Here is a 27,987-nt window from a genome sequence, read left to right on the forward strand (position 1 = left end):
TGATAGATATAAAAATAAACTCTTCTAATTTGATAGTTGGCTTTTCTCTTCGGATGTTGATGACATTATCAATAATCTATGAAGCTCCAAATCTAGCCTTAGTGATCCCGTAACTCATATATCAATATATTTCTCTTACTAATTATGTCCTCTCTATCTTGTATCTCTTAGTGGGGAACCCTTGAACATAATGTTAAAACTACCATCCAAAATATGTCTTTACTATAATAGAAAGATAGTGATAATAGCTTATGGTGAAGAGTGTCAAACCCTTCAAGCCCTTTATAATAAGCTTATAGCCTTAAATAGATAGAACCATCTTCATTAGTGGGCCAAAAGCCAAATTCAATTGGATTGGTGAAGGAGATACAAACACTAGGTTTTTCTATAAGATTACCTTAGCTCATAAAAGACAATACCATTTATAATATTGAAACCAATTTCCCCCTTACTCTTAGTGATATAGATTCCATTATCACTCATTTTACTTCTTCCTACTTCGACCTTTGGAATTAAACTATAGTCAATCATTTGCTAGTTGGGATAATTACCCATCTAGCCCTACTTTGTTAATATATTCATATAACTCCCGAGAACTTGTCTCATAAGGAAATTTAGATTACCTTCTTCTAAATAGGAGTTATCTCATAAAGAAGATTATCCTCTTCTAACTAGGCTAAAGGAAAAGCCTTGGATCCGATGATTTCCCTATCATTTTTCTTTTCAGAAATACTGGGATTAGTTAAAACTTCATTTTTTTTTTGTCCAATTTTATGCTAACAATAACTTACCTAAAAATTGGAGTAGAACTATTTTAGTTTTTATCTCAAAAAAGACTAACACATCTAGAGTCAGACTTTAGGCTAATTGCCATATGGACTGCCCTTTATAAACTTTTCATCGAGGTTTTTGTAACTATTTAAAAAATAATCTTCAAATTCTTATAGGACAAGAACAATTTGCTTTCCTTCATAGTAGATGTATATATGACAATATCATTATCAATAATAAGCTTGACCATTCCATGACTAATTCGAAGGGTAAATCTCCTCTAACTTTTCTAAACTATTTGGCCACAATACTACTGGGATGATCCTTGAGTTGATAATATACCTTTTAGTAAATGTTAACAATATGTTTAGTTTCACTAATGTTTCTGAACTGCTATGTGATAATAATTAGAATGATACTGTATTTGATTTAAGCCTTCGTATACTTTTAGTAGGAAGAACTAAAGGTATATATGTGCCTTTTCAATCTAGTGGTGATAACTAGATATAGACTTCGACTTTTGTGGTAAAACTATTGTTCACAGTGCATATATACCTCTTAGAAGGAGTGATGTAAAGTAGGGAAAAATGGTTTAATTAGAGAGTGAAGTTGGGACTCTAGATTCCACCTAAAGTTCAAATATTTTTGTAAAAACTATTATGCAACTAATTACCTATCTGTGAATGAATCTTGATGTTAAGATCTTAATGACATTAAGAGAGGGTAAATTAGTAATACAATAATTTAATTATTTTAAAATTCGATTGAAAAATCAATATATTTCAAAAATAAAAATGACTGAGTGTTAAATCATAGATTTTGATGATTAAATCTATTAGATTAAATATATTTTTAAAATAATAATATTTATCTTAATAATAATTTTTTTATTATACGTGCTATTTGTCTTAATAATATTTCTCTTATTATATAGAATGTACATTTCTAATGGTATGTATTTTTGTTCTTTTCTGATAATAGTGGGAATACATGTACAAGAACGGAGGCACTGAGGGTCACGAGAGAAATATATCTTATAAACGTAATATCCTTTTAAATTAGGAGTTTAGGGTTTAGATAAGTGGCATCCATGTAAGAATCGAGCGATACAAAGTTGACGCGACTAAGACGAGCACGGCAACGAGCTACGCAGATGACGGAGAGCGGTTGATCGCATACAAGCGGGATCCGTTCCGGCGTTCGTTTATACCAATTTTCTTTTTCTTCCTCTCTTCCTGCCAGCTTATTCTCCCTTGGGGTCCCGCCCCTTCCTTCGCTCTCTTCTGTCGGAGGATCGGGATGGGTCGTCCCCCGCACGGCGGAGGCCCCGTCTTCCGCTTCACTCAGAACGAGGTACGCACGCTTAGTGCTATTAGTGCTACATCTCTATTTCTTCTTTTCCTTATTTTGAATCCCTGGTCGTTGGCTCTCATCTTGTCATCCTCATCTCCTTCAGATTTCTTTCTTTCCCTTTTTTTGGTGGTTCATTTTTAGGGTTTTGTTATTGTGCCTTCGGCTTAGAACTAAATAGCTCCTCGGTGATGATGGATATATGCTTTTGCTCCCGACTGTCGGTTGTTTGTTTGACACATTATTGTGGTTAATTTAGTGTTTCTTCTTTCCTAGCTAATTCAGATGCCACCGGTTTCAACCACTTTCCGACATAAATTGTTGATTTTGAGTTACTTGAGGAATATGTAAAAGAAGGATAAAATGGTTGCTGGAACATTCTCATCATCTTAATAGTAACCCCATTACCCAATTTTCTTTCTCTTTTCATGATATCTTTGAGTTGAGCCTTTGTTTTACACTTTATTGTTCAATTAGGAGGTAGCTTTGCTGCTTCGACATATTAGGTAGTGATGATGTCTGGTCTTTGGATAAGTTGTAAGTTGCACATTTCAAATTGTAATATTGTACGCTGACGGCATTCATCCTATGGTGATCTTGCTCTTTCTTTTTATGTGCTCATTGACAAAATTGATGAGGACACAAATTTCCATGATCAAAATTTTTTTGGGTAATCTTGAATGTTTTTTAAGATATCCCAGCACACTAATGCACTTCATCAATCACTAAAATTAACTCTTTTTGAGTTACCTTTCAGAACAATTTATGCTCAACTTTTCTTCACCGACAGATTTCCTCCATGCCAGCTTGTAGTAAGCTTCTTGCTGTCACATCTCCATTTCTTTACAAATACCAGTGTAGACGCTTAGATGACATTAAATATTATATCTAGGAGTTGACTGCTGGAAGTGAAATGCTATTCATTCATTGCTACTGAATGTTAGCAAGCTGATATTTAGCCAGTACAATGGATGCTCTTTGTAAATTTGATGGTGTAACCTCATATTGAGTGACATTTCGATGAAGGTAATGGCTTGGGAAACATTTAGTGTTGGATGGCACCAGATGAAGTGAGATTTTACCATTTAACTGGGCTTGATCTAGTGAAGGATGAGCTCGATATAACTAAAACTTGGACTAGACAGATTTGTCTGAGCCTTGGGTTATCAGTTAAATGAACTGAGTCCATCTTGCAACCCACTTAGACCTGTTCCTGTTACCTTCTCCTTTCCTCCTCTTCCCCCTCTTCCCCCTCTTCCTCCTCCTCCTACTCTTATTCTTCTCCGCCTAACGCATCATCCCTTACTCCTACTAAGTCAGCTCTTGCTCCTACTTTCTTCTCTTTCTCTTTCTCCTCCTCCCCCCTTCTAATGCTGAATGGTATACCAGTATAGCTTGTGTTGGTATATGCTGACATGTATTGGACTGATACTGGTCTGACCAGTGATTGGTATGGGGTCGAGCATTGAATTTTGAACCATGAATTAATTAGCTCAACCTACACTGCACACATATTGGGGCTTTTCTAAAATTTCTCTAAATTGGACTTCAGAGACCTTCTAAAATTGTTTGTAAAGGGTAACAACAAAACTACTTGTAAATGCTTAATCCTAGTTGAAGTTTGACACACCTGTAATAGGTGGTTAGTTATATTAAAAGCAGTAGTAGTCCAGTTTGGTCTTATTGGGTTGTGTAAGATGCATCATGGTAGATTCTCACCTGTTAAATAGGCCTTGTCCCAAGGTGTGTCCTTGAGGAAGAAGTGATTTTTGGAGTCTCTTCGTTTTCTTTTTTCTTCACTTGTGTGGATGGAGGAAAATCTCCTGTAATAACATGTAAAGAGAATTTATTTTAACATGAAGATATTGCTCCATCCCTAGGAAGACAATCTTAATATTTGTTTAGTAGTACTTAATTTAGCTGTGCATAAATTTTGATGCAGTTTGCTGAGGTAGTTGACCATCCTCTTGGTCAACCAGAGGAGGGTAGCTTGCTAGATAAGGGTCATTTATAGGTTAATGTCACTATCCTAGTGCATCATGGGACCTCAGAGGCAGTTTGACAGTGAGATCTTCAATCGGGTGATTGTCATAATCCAAATTTCACCCTCCATCTTCACTTGACTGATCATTCTTGGGCCTTGTGTTGGCCAAAGTGACATTCCAAGAGGGTTTTGGCAATGACTGGCCTTGAGCTTGTGGCAGCAGGTACATTGCAGATCATGCAGGTGCTAAATTTGGATTCACTACTTGCAGTGTTTGACTTTGATGGGTATGTTTTTTTTTTTTTTTTGAAACAAAGGAGAATATATTAATTCAAAAAGTCTTTGTACAGAACAGTAGGAGGTGGGACACCTCTCCAAAAACTAGTATTATTCTGCCTACCAAAATTTGCAAGATTGTGAGCAAAAGTGTTGATGTTCCTGTTGATGTGTTTCCATTGGGTGACTTGTACTTCAGCAGCTATATGCAGGATGTCATGGCAGATTGGGTAAAGGGCCCAAGGAATGTTTGTTGCGTTAGAAAGCATGTCAACAATGCTTTTAGAGTCTGCAGTCTGTGAGGAGAGTGAGTTGATTCTGTTGAGCTACCTCGAGTCCGTCAAGGATAGTGTGGCATTCGGTCTGCAGGGCACTCGTCAGGAGATAGTTGTTGCAGCCAGCCAAAACCTTGTTGCCTCTTTGGTCTGTGATAAGGAATCCAATACTTGCATGGGAAGACGTGGTGTCAAAAGAACTATTGCAGTGTAAGGTGTACAAATTCGGTAGGGGAGGGCCATTGGGGTTGATGTTAGGAGATGGAAGGTGTGAATGGGGAGGTCTGTTAGGGACTAGGTGTTGTTGGGCTAGGCATGCTGGAAGGGAGGGGTGGAGTGAGAGATCCCGTAGGGAGGGTCTTGGATTCAAGCCCGTCATTGGTTAGAGCCAATGCTCTGCACCATACAGATACAATTTGGCACTGATGGTTGCGAAATGACAGTCATTCCTCTGTTTCTAGATGAGCCAGAGATTGTTAGGGATCGGTTAGGAGATACAGGGATAGGATCGGTGGAATGAGCTCAGATCCAAAAAGCTGCTCGAGTAGGTTAGTGTTCCATTAGTTTTGTTCCGTGAGATTGCTGACTAGGTTGAAGGAGGATAGGGAGTCCATGTTGATGAATGTTGGCCAGTAGGCTACAAGAATACTATAATTCCAGGGGTTATTTCAGATAGGTATTTCTACTGTTGCCAATGATTTTCCTAAAACCCAACTTGAAGATGTCAAGCAGTTGACAGATTTTTCCATAGGGCTTTTTGCCAAGAAGTTGGGTCCATAGGTTTTTGGAGTTGTTGAGGAGTGGGAGAAGTTTTTTAGCACAAATAGTAGTTTTGACAAGGTTGATATTCCAGATTCCTAGGCCCCTCTAGGCCTTGGGCCGAGTGATGCTCTCAGCTGATGAGAGATAATTTAGTTTGGTTTTGGTCATTGTTCCAAAAGAAGTGTCTGAAAAGTTTGAAGATTATAGAAATGTTCTTGTTGGAGATCCAAGTGTTCATAAGGGTGTGAAGAGGCTATTCCAACAGTTAATCATTACAGATTTGCCAAGTATTCATAAATGTTCATAGAAATGACATTGATTACAGAGTTAATCATAACAGATTTACCAGCCTGAGAAAGCATAGTTCTATTCTAACCATTGAACTTACAAAAGACTTTCTGGATTAGCTGGTCTTGGAAATGATTAGGTAATCCACAATGGTGGATGTAGGCACCCAAGTAGTTCAAAGGCCAGGTCCCCTCTTTAAGTCCAAGGGTGTTGTATATTTTTTGCTTGGTGCTCGGACTACATACTTTGGGAAATAGGACAGTAGATTTGCTTTTGTTAATCTGAAGGCTTGTGATAGAAGAATACAGGTCCAAGGCTTTGATAAGATTCAACCTAGACTTGTCATTGGCCATGATTAAAAGTAGAACATCATCAATGAAGATGGGAGATATGAAAGCCCTTGATGTTATGAGGGGTTATTTTCTTTCTCGAAATGAAATCATTTAGAATGCTGGACAAGTTTTGCTGCACTAGGAAAAATAGGAGGGGGGACAAAGGATCCCCCTGCCTAACTCCTTTCGCACTGTTGAACCAGTGCGAAGGGTAATTGTTGAAAACACAGGTAAAGGAGGGTGAGGTAATGCACGAGTTAATTTAGGAAGTGAATTTGTGGGGAAAATTCATTTTCTCAAGTGAGTCGGTGATGCAATCCCATAAAACTGTGTCAAAAGCTTTGGCCAGGTCCAGTTTAATTAAGATTAAGGGGATTTGCCTTTTGAGTTAAACATAGTGTGAGCGAGTTCATAGGTATAGAGATGTTATCTTGTATAGACCTTCCAACGATAAAAGCATATTGGTTTTGGTCAATAATCATATTGAGGCTAGATTTGATTCGATTTGTCAGGACTTTGGAGAGCAGCTTATAAAGGACATTGCAAAGGGAGATTGGTCTGTAATCAGTGATTTTGGAAGGGTTGGTTATCATAGGGATAAACACTAGGTGGGTCTTGGTCTACGAAGCAGGCAAGGTGTTGTGGGAATGGAAATCATTGAAGGCTTTAAGAATGGAAGGCCCCAAAGAATTCCAGTAGTGCTTATAGAATTCGGCCATGTATCCATCAGGGCTTGGGCTCTTTCCTTGCCTCATTACCATAAGGGCTTTGTAGATTTCCTCAAGGGAAAAGTTTTCTATAAGAGGGGAAAGGGCACTGGGGGGAGGAAGGGGAGTGAAGGCCAGTTTATAGTGCGTTGGGTTTGACTGGCAGGGGCCCAAAGCTTACTGTACTAGTCCGTAAAGGATGAGGTAATGGAGTTATTGTCCTCAGCAAGGGAGCCGTCCTCCATGGTGATGTGGTGGATATGATTCATTCTTTTTCTTTGTTATACAATGTTGTGAAAATAGTTGGTATTTCTATCAGCGTTGTGAAACCAATTGTTTTTGGCTCTAGAGAGCCATTTAAGGTGGATCTGTCTCACAAGGGCAGTAAATTTGTTCAGGATGAGAAGGGAGGTTTGGTCTTCTTCAGTGAGGAGAAGTGTTCATGTTTCTAATGTGAAGGATTTCATTCTGGATGACATTGAGTTGGTTCTCGATGTTACCCAAATCCTTACGTTGCTAATGAATAAGTTTGTGTTGGAGGTTGAGAAGGCCATTATGGATGGCCAAAAGGGGATCGAGGTTTAAATCGATGTTTGGACCAGGCTTCCTTAACGAGATTTAGGATCGCAGGGTACTCAAGCCAGTGTGGTTCAAATCTAAAAGGTTTGGGGGGGCTGGGGTTATTGGTTTTAGAGGTTTGAGGAGGATAAGGAGGCGGGCATGATTGGAGAAGGTGTGAGGAAGATGTTTGACAAAAGCATGAGAATGTACAGAAAGCCATTCATCAGTTGCTGAAACCCTCGATTGGCCAAATCTATTATTACACAAGTAAAAAGAGATCCGAAGAAACTAAGATCAGTGAGATTGCAATTGTAAATGTAGTTTTGAAATGCCAAAACAGAATTATTAACTTGAAAAGGTTTGCCTCCTAGCTTATTAGAGGAAGAACTAATACAACTAAAGTCTCCATAGAGAAGCCAAGGAAAATTCGAGTGTCGTAAATAAGAAAGAAAAATGCCAAAGTTGATTTCGTATGGGGGCCTTAATACTATCATAAATAGCAGATAATATCTAGGGATGCGTGCTTGGTGTTCCACTATTAAGAGCATAGATTGAGAAGAGATACTAACAAATGCAACCTTGAGAAAACCAGTTCGCAAGCCGTGATGATCCCTCTCGAGCGACCTTGGGCTGGGGAGATGACACCTTCCTAGTCCCGGCCTAGTTTGTGGATGAACCTTTCTCGCTCTAATTTTTTGTAAATGAGACTCTAGAAGGATGAGGATGGAGACTTGTACTGATTGATGAGTCTCTGAAGCTGGTCAAGACATTCCTTCTTGATAGCACCTTAGTAGTTCCATAAGATCATGTTTAAGGGGCTAATCATCAGAATGAGATGTATGGGGGGTTATACCTGCATCAGAGGATTTAGCCAAAGCAATGGGTTTAGGGTCTACTTTGGATTTTTTGTTTTTTTTAATGATTTAGTAGCGGAAGATAGGGACTTCCCTGTACTCGTGGTTTGCGAGACTTGGGGTTTGTCTTGTGCGTGATCCTGGACCATATCTTCTTCTTCCTAGGGGAAATCATCATCATCTTCAGAAAGGATCTTGTGCATTACCTTGTCTACCAAACACCCGAAAGGATCTTTGGCGTCTTTATTCGGTGGAATCTTAGTTGAGGGCACTAGGCTAGAGAGGGAAGGTTGAGATATGAAGGAGATAGGGGTTATAGGTTCGACTTGAGATTCGAATGCATCCTCATAGTGGAGGGACACAAATGAGTTGGAGATGGGAAGGGGTGTTGGTTTCATTAGAGGAGAGTTTGGTTGATAGGGAGGAAAGGAGAAAGGTTTAGGTATAGTAGAGGGGCTGTCTAGGGTAGGTGAAGGGGAGGAGGGAGTTTGCAAGGAGCAAGGTGGCCGGTGTGAGGCAAGAGAAGGTAAGGGAAGTGTTGAGGGCTCGGGAAGAGGGCGCTCATGAAGGGATGAGTTATCAAGGAGTGGGCATGCCGTAGGGGAGTGGGTGAGGTGGCTTGGGCCATTAAGACGCACCTTAGACAAGGGGATGGGGGCAGTACTGGAGATAGGTGATGTCGCTATGGGCGAAGGCGAGGAGAGGGACACTTCTCCCATAGTTGTGTCTTGGGAAGGGATTGGGTCATCAATGTGGTCAAAGCTGGCGTTGGAGGCATTAAAAGCACAAGTTCATGTTAGGTGAGGTTAACTAGGTTTTAAGAGGGCACATTGGGGTTCAGGTTGGATCTGGTTGAGTGAGGCTTGAGTGATTTGGGTAAGGTGGAATTAGTCTGAGTGGGGATCTATCTAGATTGGATAGGGTTAGGCTTGGGCTCGTCGAACTTAGGCATGGAGTCGAATTGGCTTGCGACAGACATAGAACGGCTACTATAATAGGATCAACACTGGACCTTGATCAAGGGCTTGTACAGTGGTCCATTCTCTTCGTTCGCGTTAGCCATGGTATTGGAGCCCTTCTTGTTGGAGCTATTTGAGCCATTGTTGCAAGTGCCGACAATGTCGGCGTCAGCCTATTGCTCCGACGGCTTGCTTTGAAGACATTGGTTCGTTTTGTGGCCGAAGATGATGCAAGAGAAGCATAAGTTTGGTACGTTTTCATAGGCGACTAATGGGCAGAAATCAACGTCGCCTATTCTCACCCAAGTTCTTTTCGGGAGCAGTTGAGAGAAGTCCAACGTGATGCAAACTCTAGCGAATCTTGCCCTGGCACCAGATGAGGTGATGGCATCCACCTTCAGCGGTGTGCCGATAGAGGCAGTGATTTCGAGAAGGATTCTTGGGAAAATTAGTTTAATAGGCAGTCCCAGGAAGTGAATCCACACTGGAGCGGTTATAATAGACTCCTTCAGTTGCTAGAAGCTTTCCCTTCATGGGAATAGGTTTAGGGCTTGCCCTCTTAGGAACCATAGACCTCTAGTGAGCATATTTGTCAAGTCGATTTTCGATTGAAACCTAAAATAGGCAAAGCCTACTGTCACGGACTTAGCTGGTTTTGCCTAAGTCGTGCGACACCCTTGCGTGTCCGTTCGCAAAGGTCAGCCTCCCCGAAGCCTCCAATTGTCCCTTAGGACCAACAAAAGAGAGAACGGGTTAGAGAGAACGCCTCAATCGGGATCCACAAGCAAACATCTCCGAAAAACACTTCATAGACACTGCAAATTACAAACAGACTTTACAAGCTCTGAACAGTTGCACAACAAAGAGGTAAAATGGTCCATTACAGACCGAAAATCTTTCGCACGTGTCCACATGACACAACCTTTATTTACAAGCCTAAAGAGGCCACCAACCTAACTAAAATGGGACTATTAAGCCTTCGGCCGCCCCTCTACATGCTGTACAAGGCATGAACATGCCAAAAGACACGGACATACATAAGCATTACATCAAACATCTTGTTTAGAAGTTTGTCCGTGACATTCTCCCCCACTTATTCCTTCGACATCCTTGCCGAAGCCTTTGTCGACACTGCAACTCCTCGCCTTTGCTGAGTCTTCAATTTTCTGCTCCAGCTACAATGCGTCTCTTGGCTCCCAGCTGCTCTCCGCTGTTGGTTTTGAGTAGTCGAACCTTTGATCCGCCATGCTGCTTCAACTCACCAATGACTCTGACTTTGGTGCGGGGTTGGCAGAGTTGTGTTGATCCTTGTTGATTCCTGCGGATCCTCCAGATGAAGGAAAAGACCATCTTTACTGCACCAATCTCTCAAATTCCTCATGCTGCTTGAACTGGGTGGATGCTTGTTGGAGCTTTAACGAGGATCGTCTCGTAAACTTCTGAAGTTTTGGGTTCTTCCTCCACAAAATTTGCTCATTGACTCTTCTTTCACTTAGTTGTCACATCCAAGTAGGTTCGCATCACTTCCGCTTTCGATTGACATTTCGTTGGGAAATGAAGCAGACAATCTACTCTCAGTAGCACTGAACACCGTTGGTGAGGATTTGACAACTATTATCTTCCATTATTTTCGAAGGGTCTTTGAACTTGTGCAGAGCTCCACTGCTGGATAGATAAGAGAATTGGGGTACTCAGTTTCGCCCATTCTCTTAAGGGTTGAGAAGGCAAAGGTTACTTGACTTCGCCCGCCACCTCGAGGTTATACTTCATGCATCGAGCTGGTTACTAGCCTTCGCCTGCTCTTTGCTCACACTTCTGAAGCACTTGAAGTGTTTGCACTCCTTGCGTTGAGTTAGTTACTGTGATTCACCTTCTCAATGCCATCGAACTTCTGGAATGCATGAAGTTTTCACCCCAACTTGGAGTAATTCTCTCATAGGTTTGGTCGCCTCTGGGATTGTACCGTCTTCTCCATCAACCCTGCCGCCTACTCCACTGAGTAGCAAAGGTACAGCACCGCATACTGCCTGCTTCGTTCCTTGGTTATGCACTCTTGCATGACTCGAAGTCCTTCACTTTCGGCTATCTTGATGAGAAGCTCATTGACACCGGTCTTACGAAGTTCCTCGGCCTCTACCCTTCAGCCTTGTCTCGATACTTGGAGATTGCCTCTGCATGCTTCACCTCCTCGGCCCCTTTCACGACCAAGCGTACCATGGCGCTGCCATGCCCGTGGCCCTACTATCCGTCGCCTCGCATCTGCATCCCTTTTCTTCATGATCAGTAGATATGTCTCCGTGGCACTCCTCTGAGTCCACCTCCATTCTAACTGATGCTTGATTTTGGGTAGCTAAGTCCCTCTGGACTCGTCGTCGCTTCCTCGCCTCTTTCGACCCCCTGCTTCAACACCTCTGTGTTCTCCAAGCAGTCTGTTTGGTCGATGGAAAGACAGACTGCAACTCCCATGCATGGCCTCTGCCATCACGTTGTAGGGTTTGCACCGATTCTGTTCTCCTTAGCTTCCTTGGTAGCAATGTTCGCTTACTCGACCTTGTCCTCTGACTTGCCGGGCTCCCTTAAGCGAATATGAGCTTTGGAGCAGTCCAACTCTCCAGTTGCTTCGATCATACCTCTGCATGATCAAGTCCCTCCCATGGAACTCACTGGTACTTGCATTCGAACTTTTTCCTTGGTGGGACACAACCCCCATATGCTGATGATCAAGGCTTTCATCCGATGCAAAATTCAATGCACGCACGGAAGACCTGCCTCTACGGTACCATGGCCTTCACTTCTTGAATCCATAGCCCTTCTTGCCGTCGTGTTGTTCACCGAAGTGGAGCTTCCAGTAGCTCCCGATCATACCTCAATATGATCTAGTCCCTCACGGGACTATGTCGCGTGTATCGCATTGCCACGAACTGTTCCACCACGATCCGCTGCACTATGTCGCCTCTTGGTGACATCTCCATTGCATTCTGATCCTTGTGGAATAAACTCGAATTGTGAACCCTCCATGTGTGGCCTCTGCCAATACATCGCAGGGTCTCTTCCACCTTCGATTTTGTTCGCTCCTTTGGCAATCGACCTTCATCCAACCACTCTTGGGTCACACCTAGATGAAGCACCGCTCTAGGACAGTCCGTCGCCTAGTAGCTCCCCGAAGTCCACCGACTTCACTGTAATTTGTGCACCATTGTCTGGATCCTGGGCCTCTGCCCCTACCAGCACAATCTCCGTTGCACACCGCTTCCTTCATGGCAACTTGAATGGCAACACTGTGGCATATTCTTCAAGAGTACCCACCTCTGAGTCCTCTTGCCCCGTGCTAAGGCCTTCTGAACCCAATTTCACCTCCGCAAATTGAATCACCTTAGTTCCTCCATCAAATGCTTCTCCGAGATAAGGTGCATGTGCCCAGAAGCTCCTTTCGTCTTTGGCACTATGCAAGATGAGTCCACTCCGTCAGAATGAAGGACCCATGGAACAACATGATTCTACTCTTGCCTCTGCAAGAGTTCATGTCCTTAACCTCTGTCTAAGGAAAGCACTGTGCCTCCGCTCCATGTTCCAACTTCTATGCTGGCTCCCTTCATGCGGCTTGAGTACTTCGCCAAGTTACACCCAAGTTGCTTCGCTCCTCGTTTTTGCATTGAGTCGATGGTGGCCCTCGCGCCCACTATTCCACGGGTCAGCCCTCCCTTGAGTCCGATTTTCACATCGACTCCAAGTGTGCCTTCATTTGGGTTGCTTTGGGTCGCTCCCCCACTTGATCTCGCAATGCATCCACCAATGCATTCTCTCGAGCGAGATCATGCAACGACTCCTCGCCGCTTGCTCAGTCCATTGAGCTTCGTGGAGTTGTTGTTTGTCGAGGTACTCCTCAACATGTGAGGTCCGTCCCACATGATTCTCCCTCTAGAGAGCCGGGACTTATCCCTCCTGGATAACTGTCCCATTGGAGCAATATCTCTCTTCGTTTCGGAGACCACCATCCCCTTGGACTACTCCGATCTGCTGAACAAACTGTGCATTGTTCTGCCTCCTGCAAACGCACTTGCTAGATTACGACTCCACGTCAGTACAGCCCCCGCTGCACCACTCAAGGCCTAGCAACATGCTGAACTCGTTGCATACTTCAGCCTCCTACGGACGTATCCTTCACATGCCGAAGAGAAAGTTTCAATGCTCCATGGCGCCGAGTTTCGGTCGCCTTCGGATGGCCACGAACATTCCATCGTCCGCATACAAGCCCATGCATGAGTACCAAATTCTTCGAATTAGCAATTCCCCTCACCTCTGTGAGCTTTGCATAACTCTTTTGGTCGTTGAGCAACTCACTCCACCTTGCATGGTCTCATCCTTTACCAAGCGCCTCGCTTGCCTTGAGCACCATTAAGTATAGTTGTCAACGTTGAGCCGTAGCTCAAACTCAGCCATCCCAACCTTTGTGCGCTCCACATTCTTCCAAGCTTGCCTGTTCTCGTGGTGCCTCTTGCGCGAAGGGTTGACCATTCCTCTGAATGCCAATGTCAGATGCTCGCTCCTCCGAGCGACTCCTTTTCCCTAAATCTCCATGCCCGTTTTCCCCCAAACGGTCGCGCGTGTGCTGACTACCCTCAACGCAGCCCCGCTAGGTCCCCCACGTTTGCATGCTAAGTGTTTCTATGAGTGCTTGTCCCACTCTGATACCATCTGTCACGGACTTAGCTGGTTTTGCTTAAGTCGTGCGGCACCCTTGCGTGTCCGTTCGCAAAGGTCAGCCTCCCCGAAGCCTCTAATTGTCCCTTAGGACCAACAAAAGAGAGAACGGGTTAGAGAGAACGCCTCAATCGGGATCCACAAGCAAAGACACTGTAAATTACAAACAGACTTTACAAGCTCTGAACAGTTGCACAACAAAGGGTAAAATGGTCCATTACAGACCGAAAATCTCTCGCACGTGTCCACATGACACAACCTTTATTTACAAGGCTAAAGAGGCCACCAACCTAACTAAAATGAGACTATTAAGCCTTCGGCCGCCCCTCTACATGCTGTACAAGGCATGAACATGCCAAAAGACACGGACATACATAAGCATTACATCAAACATCTTGTTTAGAAGTTTGTCCGTGACACTACGACGAGATCAATGATTTGCACCTTCGATTGAAGTTTCCATAATGCAGGGAGTTTGGCCTTGATGACTTCTAGAGGAGGGGTGGGGGGCTTTGCTGAAGAATTTTCCATATAAGCTTAGCCTCCAATGGTTTCTGTCATTTTGGACTTCCTCAGGATCAAGCACCGTGACATGCCTAGAGTTCTTCTATATTTTTGGCAATCTTCGCCGTTAGCTCGGGGTCAAAATGCCAGGGGTCATTGGAGGAGGCTTGCCTTGGAAAGGGGTGGCTTTCGGGCCCAAGAAGAGGATTTGGGGTCGATCGCTCTAGAGCTTGGTGGAGAACTATAAAGGTTGGTGTCCCATTATGATCTGGAGGCTTTCCTGTCTCTGGAGATTGGGGGGTTTCTCTGTGGAAGAAGAGGGGAGAGACGTTGCTTGTGAAGAGGGGAGGAGACTTGCCATTGAGGACCAGCTGAGGGAGCTCAGATAGAACATCTTGACTTTGATGGGTTGGTTTCACATAGAGGCATTTATTAAAGCCTGTCCAAACACCTTTGGAGGTTTGGATGGTGGCCTTCTTTCCTCAAGGGGGAACAAGGTATCCTCTAAGGGAGAAATTGAGAAAGAGAAGAAGAAAAAGAATATGAAGAGAGGTGGAAGAAGAGAAGAGTAAAGATGATGAGGAGATTTAGAAGGGAAATATTATTCATAACATTAGTTTTGATGTAATCTGATTCCTTTAGGGCTTACAATAGCCTTTATTTTATAAGCTCTCATTCCCAATCATAATAAAGTGGGACATAAATGTGCTTCCTATCATAATGGTTCGACTTGGTTATTAGGCCCTAGTTTTTCCATAGCCTTTTGGGTCGAGTATTGACCATGGGATGCTACTTTCTGAGAGGAAGAGATTTTGATCGCTTGGATCAAAGATGAAGATTAAGTCAATCACCATGAATACATTTGTGAGGCTCGGACCACTTTGCTAATGTGCCTTTCTTGATTCTTCACAAATTTGGCCGTAATGTTTTGAGGTCAGAATAAGTGCAATAGAACCCCAAATTCCTATGACCGGGTTGGAAGTATTTGCATCATAATAGTTGACACGAGTCATTTTTCTTTATTTGTCTAAGCTAGTTGATTAAAACGGCCAATGTTTCTAAGGTCTATACTGTACTATGTCATCCTTAATTTCTACAGTTGTGATATATCAATCAAATGAAGTTTGTTGTCGTTGGATCTTCAAAACAAATGCATGCATTGCTGTAAGAATGTTAAAATTTCATGTTAACTCCTATCCATTTATTTGGATTGAGATTTATTGATCTGTCTAGAGAGACCTGATGATAATGACTAATTTAAGGTGTTGGAGATGGAAGCATGCTTGCAAGAAGTAAATAATGCAATACCTCCTCGTGAGATTATATGTGCTCTTGCAGACAAATTCAGGTATGTATGCTCTGTAATTTGTTTGGTTAACTTTCTCCTTGAATTTACATGATCATGTTGCAAAGTATCATTTGCTTGAAGTGCAACCCCTGAACGAGTCGGGAAGATTGTCGTGCAACCGAAGCAGGTTATATTTTCCTACTTAGTTCATATTGGGCATATTATCAGAATGTTTATTAATTCTGAAGATTTTATAGGTTTGGAACTGGTTCCAGAATAGGAGATATGCACAAAGAGCAAAGTTGGGCAAGGCACCTAATAAACTTACCATTTTACCTATGGCTCGGGATGAATCACCTCCATTTACAAATGTGGCTGCTCCTATTTCTGCTCCTTCAGGTAATTCTCTTTGGTTTTCCCTCTAGATCGTTTTCCTATCTTTAATTGGTTGCTATAAATGTGTTTCTCATCTCTTTTGTCATGCTGATGTTGATTTTACAAATTCAAGAGTTAACATCGTATGATTATCATCTGCAATTCATTTCTGATCGATATAGTGTCAGCGACAAAGTAGAAGTCAAGATTAAGAATGCTTGATTGGTAAAGTTATCCTTAATGTATTTGACTATCGTTGTTTTGATGGGATGGAGATCTCCTATTGAGTCCTTTTTCTTTGATGTTCTCTGGGAGTGAGAAAGATTTAGGAAGAAAGGAAGGAGAGAGAACGGATAGGATTTCAAGAGCTAAATTATTAATCAAGATTCAAGACATACGTCCAAGGGTTACATTAACGTGTGTTTATTGAATACCAATATTTAAATCCTACAAGAACCATGAATAGGGGAAAACTGCAAGTTATGCCCCATTAGGTTACCATGAAGGGTGCAAAATCTAGTGTGAACCAAAATCGGGCAAAACTTGGTCTATGTTCTGGTTCATTGTTGGACCGATAAACACAGGCCTGTACCAATCAGTACAATCAATTTTAAAAACCTTGGTCATACCAACTAATGAAGTAATCCATGTCAGTTAACCAACTGATGAAAGCTTTGGATCAAATCTTCCATCAGAGCTTCATGGTTTTAGCTTTGACCATATTGGTGATGTCATTATTTGGCTTTCTAAGATCATCTACTGTGATTGACACGACCTTGGTAGTTTCCATGCATGTCTATGTTGGTTGTTCATGTATTGTATAATAGACACAGTAATAGCAAAATGAGGAAATATCATATTGTTGTTTCTGTGGAAATTATCTAGTCATGTGCTAACATGGGAGGTTGATAGAAAATCTTTTATACTTTATAACAGTTTTGCATTGAAATATATGAATTTGATATAGTAGTTATTTAATCAAATTAGATATAGATGATTTTTTTTAAAAACGCTTACCTATTGTTTGTATTTCTAATTTGTCCAGTCCAGATTTTCATTTTAAAGTCTCACAAAATTTCTATATGAAGAAGAGAAATAAAGTTCAGAAAAAAAATGAAAACTCATTGTTTTTTGTTTACTTAGTTTTATATGGCTTGTATAATTTTCTTATTGCTATACTTGGATCTCATTTATCACTGTATTTTACCACTTTGAACATTTCCATTACTTTGACATCTAGGGCGGAATTCTACGGATAATGCTTTGGTGGAGTTCGAAGCAAAGTCAGCTAGGGATGGAGCATGGTAAAGATACCTTTTTTTCCCTATGAATTTAATTACCACAAGTATACATATATGTCATATTACTTATTCTTTTCTATGTAGATTAATTTTCATATGTTCTTTTTTGAAATATAATTGAGGACACTTTTGGTTTCTTTTTGGTTATTTTGGTATTTTGAAATATATATTCTTTGTTTATTATAGTGGTTTAAAAAATGCTAGACGCTAAGGTCCCAAAATGCCCGAGGCGCTAGACGCTCACCCGAGCGAAGCGAGGTGCTCTAAAATGTTAAAATATAAAAATATATAATATAATTAATAAATATAATTATTGAAATAAAAATATGATATTAAATTAAAAACAAAGATTAGTAGTGTTAAAATCTAAATAGTATATTATTAATCTAATAAATAAAGATTATTTTGAATAGTAATTAATAATCTACTATTAATAGGATATTTACTGTTAATAGTAGGAGGGAAGAGTAGAGACCAAAGAAGTCGCAGTGAGAAGTCGACGGTGAGAAGCTAAGTCGCAGGCAACATAAAATAGCGGAAGTCGCGAAGTCGTGGACAGTAGTAGCGATAGCGGAGTCGTGTTGCGGATAGCAGTAGGCAGTGGACAACGGCAGTGGCAAACAGTGGGTAGCAGTGGAAGCTGCGGAGACTCGGTTAGCGGCGGAGGTGGAAGCTACTAGAAATCATTGGCGGCGGAGGTAGAGGGAGAAATCGTCGACGGCGAATGCAAAGGGAGAAATCGTCGGTGGCGGAAATAGAGAGAGAAGCGTGCGTAGGGTTAGGAGTCGGGTTCGTGCGCTGATATAACTGCGTGCGTTAGTTGATTCAATCGAATCAACTAATGCAAATTTAAGGGATTCGGTCGCCTTATTTCAATCGGGCGATTGCTTGAAGCGCCTTGCGCTTGGGCTCGAGCGAGTGCCCAAGCGATGCCTCATTGGGCTCAGGTGAGGCAAGGCGAGGCCCGAGCACCTTTTTAAATCACTGGTTTATTATTGGGGTTATTTTGGTTTCTTTTTCTCTTTCTTTTAGAAGTATTGCACATTTAGTCAAAGTTTTGGATTTATTCAATTTCTGTTTGGAATTTTGATGAATAGGCTACTTGAAATGCTGAATATTGTTTTTAAAGTTGCAAAACTGAAAGTATTTGTATCTGTTGCATAGTCTAAGGTGTAATTTGGTGGACCAACCCATAAATAATATGTGCTAGATAAGCTTGAGTTGGCTTTTTACTAGATTGGGTCAAGTCTGAATAGAAATGCTATAACCTGAAGTGCGATAGGTTGGGGTTTGTTGTAGGCATATAATTTAATATACTAGGCTCTATTTATTTTCTGCACATTCCGATACTAGGTTTCTCTAGACCAAACTGATTTCTGATTTAGCATAATTTGTGATCTAGGTTATTTCCAGTGTGTTGGAGACCCCACTATGAAAAAGTGGAGGGTCAACTATATCAATCCCCCTTCCTTTGTGGTGAAAACCTTGTAATTAACCGTGTCCTTTCAAATTTTCCCTTCCTCTCCAAAAAAGAATTTATATAATTAGAACTAATTCCTATTGGATGAACTGATAAAGGAGTTTCTGGAAACATATGAACCACTGGTCTCTTCATAAGACATTATAAGTGGTAGTCATCATCATTGTCTCAGTTTACCCAATATGTCAGGAATGATTCGTCTCTCTTACCACTTAGTTTCTTTCTATGTTCTAGGTAGTAATGTTATTATTTTCACTTCTCTCATTTATTTCCAATTGTCCTCTCAACTCTACTGAAATCAAGTGCTTTCTAATTGATAATCATTGTGATTATTTTTCTTTTATGGTATCTCAACTGGCTTAACTGATGTCAGTTGAGCTCATATTTAGTAATTGGGTAATGCCAGATTGAAGGCAAAAGTTCAAAGGCTTCGGGTTTGCTTGGTTTCCTTCTTGCTTGACCATACCCACGTCGAGCTCTAAGACGTGCATTGCCTTCTGACATGTAAAACACAATTGTTTTACGATGATTTTAGCAGAGTGAGGTCTTACGCTAGTTTTATGTGTTTCAATGCCTTCAACTAATGCAACCTTGACTTTTGCTTTAAGCTTGGATGTTCTCATGTTAAGTACTTCCACTCAAAACATTGTCATAATGTTCGTAACAGGATTAGTAGCATAACCATTTATTGAAAGGATTTGGTGTCATTGAAATAAGGTGTTCTGGTGGTGTGAACAGTTGTAACATCTTATCTTAGTATTTTGTAACTAGAAGCTGAAAAGCAAAAAAAAGACTTGAGAGTTGATTAAAACATTCAATTAAAGTGATCAAGGAATTAAATTTCGTGTAAGACTTGTACTAGTCTAGGCTTGGATTGGTATGGTTTTGATACATACCAGCATATTGATACATGGTATATTGTTACATACCGTGGTACAGAAAAAGATCAAAGAATTGGCCAAAAAATGAAAAAAAATCCTAATGTGTTGTTCTTTCTCATCTTTTTTTTTTCAAATACAATTAATATTGATAACAATAAAGTGATTGACCTAGATCCAGGTTAGATCACCAAGAATCAAGGCTTGGTCTTTGTAAATCAAGCTTAAATGAGGTCTAAATGTAAGAGATCTAGGCTGAGTTAGAAAAGAAAGAATAAACCCTAACCTAATTGCATGCATCTAAATGGATGCAACACCTATTTTATATTGGCATGAAATATCAGTATTTACAGTAAATGTGCCGACAGTCTCTCAAAACATATATTCCTAAACCAACATATATGAATAAGTAGTGATTTAAAAAGCGCTAAGCGCTAAGGTCCAAAAACACTCGAGGTGCTAGGCTCTCGCCCAAACGAAACGCTAAAATATAAAAAATATATAATATAATTAATAAATATAATTATTTAAATAAAAATATGATATTAAATTAAGAAAACATTGTAAAATAACAATATCACATTAACAAAAAGTCTCAAAATTTTAAAAAAATAACAATAATTTTAAATAAATAAAAATTAATAGTATTAAAATCAAAATAATATATTATTAATCTAATAAATAAAAATACTATTACTAGAATACAATTAGTAGTATATTGTTAATTGACTGTTAATAGTATACGGAGTGAGAAAAGTGTAAGTAAGAGGAAGATCGAGGCTGTTGACTGAGAGCAGCGACAACGGGAGCGGCGAGCAACGATAGTGGCAGCAGTAGCAGCGGGAGCGGTGAGCGACGGTAGTGGCAACGACAACGGTAGCAGCGAGCAGCAACAGCGGGAGCGGGAGCGGCGAGCGACGATAGTGGTAGCGATAGCAGCAAGCAGCGGGAGCGGGAGCAGGAGCGGGGAGCGACGACAGTGGCAGCGGTAGCAACAAGCAGCAGGAGCGGGGAGCGACGACAGTGGCTGCGGCAACGGGAGCGGCGAGCGACGACAGTGGCAGCGGGAGCAGCGATAGTGGCAACGACATCGGTAGAAGCGAGCAGCGGTAATGGGAGCGGCGAGCGGCAATAGTGGCAGCGACAGCGGTAGAAGCGAGCAGCGGCAGTGGGAGCGGTGACATTGGCAGCGGTAGTGGGAGTGGTGGCATTGGCAGCGGCAGCGGTAATAGCGAGCAATGGCAACGGGAGCAGCGACATTAGCAGCGACAACGATAGCAGCGAGCAGTGGCAATGAGAGCGGGAGCGGCAAGCAGGGTTAGGGTTGGGAAGTCGCGAGAGCAGTGTTAGCGAGCCGGAGACAGAACCAGTCCTAAAACGTTGGTTCAGTCACCTGGTTTAACCCGGGCACTCGCCCGAAGTGCCCGGCGCCTGGGTTTGGGCGAGTGCCCAAGCGATGCCTCTTTGAAACGCATCGCTTGGAAATGAAGCGAGGCGCTCGGGCCTCGCCTCGCCTCCCCCGAGCGCCTAGGCGAGCGCCCGAGCGCTTATTGAAATCACTGTGAATAAGTAATGATTTTACTTGAAACATACTTTCCTAAATAAACATATATGAATAAGTATTATCATGATTTAATAAGAAGTTATGAATTATCCGTTACTTGAAGAATCATTATACCTCTCAAATGATATTGCCTATATTTAAGTCATTTAATTTCGGCCTTACTATCACATTATGGAGACTATAGCAGTCTGTTATTAGTGGTAAGGTTATACTGGTTCTTGTACGTGGGATTTAGAATATAACTTATACGATTAACACAATATATTGATCAGTATTATAATTTTCATATTTGAACTAAGTCTATCGAGCACAATTTTTTTTAACCTGCCATGCAAAGATCTCCAAATATCTAAGTGTTCCATCTCCAAACAATGATATTGGGATGACACAAATTTCTTCGTCTTGGGATATGCTTTCTGTCTCTTGTCCTTTGCAGTCTGTCTTTTCAGCCTTTTTTTTTAATAATGACACAACACAAAAATATGCACAAAATACATATGTGTCGCTCCACGGTTATGATATTTTCAATCACTGCATCCTAATTCTTGTGGAAAAAATGTGCTATTCTCTGACTTCTTCATTTGATGACCCAGCATAACAGGAGCTAGTTTAATCAGTCTGTGAATATCGTCTTTAATCCGATCTTCATTCTAATGGATGGACTTCCTTAGAAGAATTCAATGGCAAACCTAGTGGTGCCAATGAGTAGGAAATCTCCTTATGTGAAATTTCACATGCTTCCAATCAAGGTTTGTCAATTTGGGTACCGGGCCCATATCGCAGATTTGTTGAATCGGTCTGTACTAGTGTACCGACAAATGGTACATCGGTAAGTATCATTGTTTCAGAGAGGAAGAAAAAAAGGGACAAGGGGAAGGGACGGTGGAGGAAGGAGGAAGAAAGAGGGAACAAAAGGAAGCGGTAGATGAGGAAGAGGAAAAGTAGGGACATACCTGAGAAGTGATTAGGGCAAATGTCTTGCATGGTGGTCTGCAGTGAGGTTGTGGCAATGGTTGTTGGTGGTTCCCTGCGTGAGAAGCGAAGGTGTGGATCGTAGTAAGAAGATAGAGGCAAGAAGTCACAGTGAGAAGTCGCAGGCTGACAGCATCGATCGTGGTTGCGTGTGAAGCAAAGGTGGCATGGAAGTGGGATTTAGGGTTTTCTACTTTCTCTTTTATATGGTGGATCGGACCGGGGTGTGTCTGCCTATCGATCAATGCTTGGATCGGTACGTGCCAACCGTTTTGTACTGGTCTGGGCAAAACGGAAGTCTATGCTTCCAATGATGATTATAAATTGGGTGATGATGTTCTGTGCCTTTATTACTGTCCTTTTGACTATTGAGATATCACTACTGTCCATCATTAGGTCTATATAGTGGTCAGGTCTATATAGTGGTCTCTATATGAGGTCCACACTCCACAAAATGTTTGTCTTACTCTATCAATTGTTCACCAGCATTCTTAAAGTTGATGACAACTTCTGCAAACTGTTTTCTTCAGACCCATGGATTGTGAATCTTCTTTGATGCATCAACATACTTTTGGAAGATTATTATTTAGTTATAATTTACCAGGAAGTTTATTATACTCACCCTATTAGAGGGTCAGACCAGTTGTTGCATATGACTATCACACTACAAAGGTCCCACAAAAGATTTAATCAAATCCTTGCTCTTGATCTCCTTGTCAAGATATATATATCAATAATCTTGTATGGAGTAAGAGGCTGTATACTAGGACCTTGCTTCTTGGCAGTGGACATTATGGATTGGAACAAGGACCTCATGCTACATTAGCTGGGATGCAGTAAAAATTAAACCATGTAATTGCTTTCTTTATATATTATTCTTCTCCTTGGTATATTCTTTATTGATCATTGTTTTGTAGTATGAGGTTGCAAAGCCATGGAATTTAGGTCGACAATATCAAGTGTTGGCCTCCTGCCTAATAAACTAAGTGAACACCATACCTACTGGCTCTACCTAATACTAGATGTCCTACTAGCTATCCTTAGGCTGCCTCATAATGGAAGATCGACTAAATTGGGAGGGGTCAATACCACTACAATTGCCATTGTCATGCCCATACTGGGAGTCGCTAGGTCACTGTTTCATTGCCTTCACGTGCATTTAGTGATGCTCCAAGGATACATGACTCCAGGCTTTCAGGGTCATCACATCATCTTCACTAGTCTTATATTTAACATATGCGTGCCGATCCATGTCCTCATGTGTTCTTTCCAATAGTTTTAAGGTTGTCCAGGCATCCAATTCTCTCCTGAAAGTTCATTTGATTTTCAATGGTACCTTCATGCACTTTGTCATGTCAGAAAAATCCATCAGCCAAATGCTATTTGTGATAAGTTATTTTGTCACCCTGACCTATGTAGTCACAGTGGATGCACTACTAGTGATGCCATTTATCCAAGCGATAGGCATATTATTGCCATGCAGGATTGGTGCTCTGGTGTTCTTTCTATCATTTTCCTACAAAAAGTTGTCAATCCTAGTCAGCAGAACAAAATTTACAGTCGTATTAGAAATCAAGGTCTGATTCACACAGATTGAACCTAGATACGTGTAGACCTAGGTTAGATACACATATCTAGGCTGGAACAACACAAATCTACTTTTTATATGTATACTGATCATTAATCTATCAGCATCTAGGTCTGATCCATATGAATCCAGCCTAGATCAGTGTGGATGTAAGTATCTAGGTTGGATCTGGCAGTGATCTATGTTGATCTGGTATAAATATGCAAGTATCCAGCCTAGATCCTTGCAGGTCTGGCCATGCGGATCTACGTCAATTTTGTGCTGGTTAAGCTAGATCCAACCAAATCTAGGTCGAATACTTGCGGATGTAGGATAGATACAAGTAGCTGGATCCGATCTATGTCACATCCACAAGGTGAATACTTGCGGATCTAGGATAGATACAAATAGCTGGATCTGATCTATTGTTACATCCACAAGGATCTATGTTGGATCCAAATGGATCCACGAGAATTTTGGACATGTTCACTCTAAAATTAAGAAAGAAACATTAAGTATATCTAAATCCATGAGATCATGACTTTAAGGAGAAACTACCACTCAATTTTGAAGTTTTAAACTTTTTTTAGGGGAAACTAATGCTTGATTTTAAATTTGTGGTTCAGATTTACCTTTTTTGTTTAAAAAATGACATGATTTCTTGAGGTTAAACTTTCAGTTCCTTCAAATTATTAGTCTTGGATTTGAGAAAAATGAAGATTGAAGAATGAGATTAAGTGTGTGGTGATGAGTTGAGGAAAAAATCGGTTGAAATTGAGAGATGGGTGAATATATGAGGGAAAGAGCTTTTAAAGTGTCTAATGTATCTATTTCTGTATTTGATTACCCTAGGTAAATTTACCAGCCATAAGGAAGCGGTGACAGTCAAATACTATACTTATCGCTGTTGGACCCTAAAAAACGGGACCTTGATAAGTATGGTGGTTTTTAGAACCTTTGTTGAGACATTGCCTTTATTAAGATCATCAAATGTGCTATTACCTCAACACTATTTAACATTTTTAAATGGACAGTTGTGGTGCATTGTGAACATTGTAGTTGAATTGCTGGTGTGGTTGCTCGTTGGCACCTAAGTTCTCTTTTTTAAATAATTTAATTTTTTTTGGCACAAAATCTGTTACCAAACATGTTTACTTATTGTTAATGACTAACTGCTTGATATCTGTTGGTAACTATCTTCTGATTTTTATAGATGATCTAATCATGACTTCATATGCAGGTATGATGTTTCAGCCTTTCTTTCACACCGAATGTTTGACACCGGTGATCCGGTAATTTTAGCCTTTGTTCCTTGGCATTGTCATATTTACAGTTCTTGTTACTGAAAACAGTATGTTGAGGCAGTGTCTGCAGTAACTTCACTCCTAAATTTTTCGTTGTGCTGTTTGCGTTTATGACATGCTATTAATTAGAAATTCTACATATTTTCTGATGAAAAGGAAGATTCTATCTTATTTTAACTGATTGACAAACTTTGCTCTTATCTGGATTTGATGGTAAAGGTTTCTGTGCACCGTGAATAAGTGGAACAGACTTGTAACCTATTTTTAATTCGTAATATTTGCATTTTTCAGGAAGTTCGGGTTCGATTCTCAGGATTTGGTGTGGAAGAAGATGAGTGGATCAATGTACGCAGATGTGTTAGGCAGCGATCACTTCCATGTGAAGCTGCTGAATGTGTTGCTGTACTTCCAGGAGACCTCATCCTATGTTTTCAGGTGTTGTCAGCTATTCTATGTTTGGTAGGATGATCTCCATTTGATAAATTATTATGGAATTTCAACCTGAAGTATATTGTTATACAGGATGTTGTAATTTGTGATTCTTAAGCAAGTAGAGTTTTAGACCCTCCTTATGAAACTTAATTGAGTGACTCCTTTTCAAAATTTCCCATTGCTTGGTTTACTTGCTTGATACATAGTGGTTCAGATCATGAATTTGTTAATTTTTAAAATACAGTATGCAATATGAAGTACTACAATTTACAAGCTCATGTCCCATATTTTTGGAAATATTATAATCATCATGATCTATTACTAGGGAATAGAAGCATTAACTTTTGCTATGATTGTCTTCTTTCTTCTTTTTTGTTTTATCTCTGTAAATTTGCATAATTTCAATAGAAAATCATGTGTCTTTTTTGTTTTCTTCCCTTTTTGAAAAGGATGTTTGAATGGAAAATAAGGGAGCTCATTGTTAGATTTTTTTTTTCTTGGATGTGGTCTGAAAAGGATAATTCTGCTTTAACCATGTTGCAATGGTCTGTGGTGGTCTTTGGGTCATGATATTGTAAACAAGTTTTGTGGGAATTATGGGATTGGTTCTGCTTGAACATGTTATGGAATGCATGCTTTCCTATGTAAGTGTGCCTTCAATTCATTATAATTTTTAAAAGCATTTGTCCTTGTTGCTGTTAAAATTAATTTTTTTTTTCAACCCTGTAATGCTTTCTCATTTCTAGATCCTTTATGAATTCTATTGGTTCGCTTCAATCACTTGAGACTTGAAGCCTGAAATTTAATTAAAAATTTAACCTTTCCTTCTTTTGAAGAATCTTTGCATGAAAAGACACTCATTTGGTCTCTTTTGTAGATTTTGAGAGTATTGTTTACATTTCCATTGTAATTGTAAAGGGATGCTGGCTTCTTGACACGTGTCAGTTGGTTTGAAGAACCTGTCATATCCTGTATTTGGTAATCTAGATATTGTTGCAAGACATAGCCTGAAATTTAATTAAACATTAATGGTACTTAAATTTGCAATTTGATGATTTCAGAAGCAGTTGATATAATATACTTACTGTTTTTTAATTGAGGTTTACCATGTGGAGTTTGCAGGAAGGAAAAGAACAGGCTCTTTATTTTGATGCCCATGTTCTTGACGTACAAAGACGAAGACATGATATACGTGGATGCCGATGTAGATTCCTTGTTCGTTATGATCATGATCAGTCTGAGGTACTGAATGTTTGTCTTCTGTACTGATCATGTGAATCTGATAGATGACATGTAGTTGCAAATACAAAATATCTTTCATCCTTTTGATTATTTTTGCTTTGTTCACTCCTGAGTCATAGCATGTATGATAAGCATATGACAGGATGATTCGTGGAAGATTGGGTTTTGGTTGAGAAGAGGATGCAAAGGATGATGAATGTAATAGGGATGATTAGGGAGGCTATGAACCTTAACTCATTTATGCTGTTATACTTGATACTATCACTAGATGGATTTCAAGGTTGCTAGAATACTTTTGCTGCCAGTCGATTAGCTTCGTCTCATCTAATTTTCCTTCTGTTGCCTCATTTTGGCAATCATTTATATGCCTTGGATGCTTCAATGATGTGCTAAAGATGATTTTTGTTTCTTTTGTGTTTTGGGGCTTGAAGTAGTTTATTTTAGTAGTCTTTTAATATGCATAAATATTGAGACAAAAGTGATTGGATGATTGATTTCCATATTGTCTAATTTTTCTTAATTTAACCATTTAGCTTGACATGAACGATTGCTGTCTCATTTATAACCATCGCTAAGAATGGTTGGCATGATTATTGCAAATAAAAGTATAAACCAAATTTACGGTCTATTCACATGAAAATATAATTCTTTTCTGATTCCAGGAGATAGTTCCACTGAGAAAAGTGTGCAGGCGTCCAGAAACTGATTATCGGCTACAGATGTTGCAAGCTTCAAAAGTATCTGGAGGACCAGTTGATCTGCAGGCCGCAGCAAGAGATCTGACTCCAAGTTCATCCAAGGATTTCGGGTTACAAAGGACCCGAAAGCAGCGCAAGCTAATGGATGTCAACACTGATGAGGTAACCATGGTCGCCCTTTCTCATCCAAATGATCCTGCTAGCTTGCAGGGTGACAATCCAGCAGCAGCAATCGAGAACAGTAGCAGCACCCCTTCAAATGTCATGATGGAGGATGCTGCAGTCAACATGGAGAGCATCGACTCCTAGCAAGAGGGTGGTTGACACATTGTATTTTGTCGCTGAAATATTGTAGCCAGATTTAGTGGTAAAAAATGGAGATACGCTATGGTAGACTGTTTGCACTCTGCCCATGTAGATGTAATTTCTTCGGATTACAGGCTAGTTTTTGGCGATGTTTATTTTGTGGTTTGGAAAGGAGATTAATGTTTATAATCCTTTTTATTATTTATAATCTTATTTTAAAAATATTTAATATTGTAAAATTATTCTTTCTTAAATG

At 40.5% G+C, this 27,987-nt stretch overlaps 1 protein-coding gene across 2 annotated transcripts; it reads left to right on the forward strand.

Moving 5' to 3' along the window:
• The first annotated feature begins 1,856 nt into the window (after positions 1-1,856).
• On the forward strand, positions 1,857-27,939 carry LOC103981999 (protein SAWADEE HOMEODOMAIN HOMOLOG 2). 2 transcript variants are annotated; one of them, XM_009398783.3, is made up of 9 exons: positions 1,857-2,124; positions 15,587-15,672; positions 15,754-15,799; positions 15,870-16,011; positions 17,228-17,291; positions 24,990-25,041; positions 25,345-25,512; positions 26,608-26,727; positions 27,390-27,939. In XM_009398783.3, exons 1-9 carry the CDS (start codon positions 2,071-2,073, stop codon positions 27,732-27,734), a joined length of 1,077 nt encoding a protein of 358 aa, XP_009397058.1. In that variant the 5' UTR covers positions 1,857-2,070; the 3' UTR covers positions 27,735-27,939. The 2 variants fall into 2 exon arrangements, with proteins under 2 accessions (XP_009397058.1, XP_009397059.1); XM_009398784.3 differs by having other exon boundaries at positions 1,859-2,124; positions 25,345-25,488.
• Positions 27,940-27,987: the final 48 nt, after the last annotated feature.

The sequence above is a fragment of the Musa acuminata genome, chromosome BXJ1-4 (assembly GCF_036884655.1).
Source record: "Musa acuminata AAA Group cultivar baxijiao chromosome BXJ1-4, Cavendish_Baxijiao_AAA, whole genome shotgun sequence".
In the NCBI taxonomy this organism is placed as follows: Eukaryota; Viridiplantae; Streptophyta; class Magnoliopsida; order Zingiberales; family Musaceae; genus Musa; species Musa acuminata.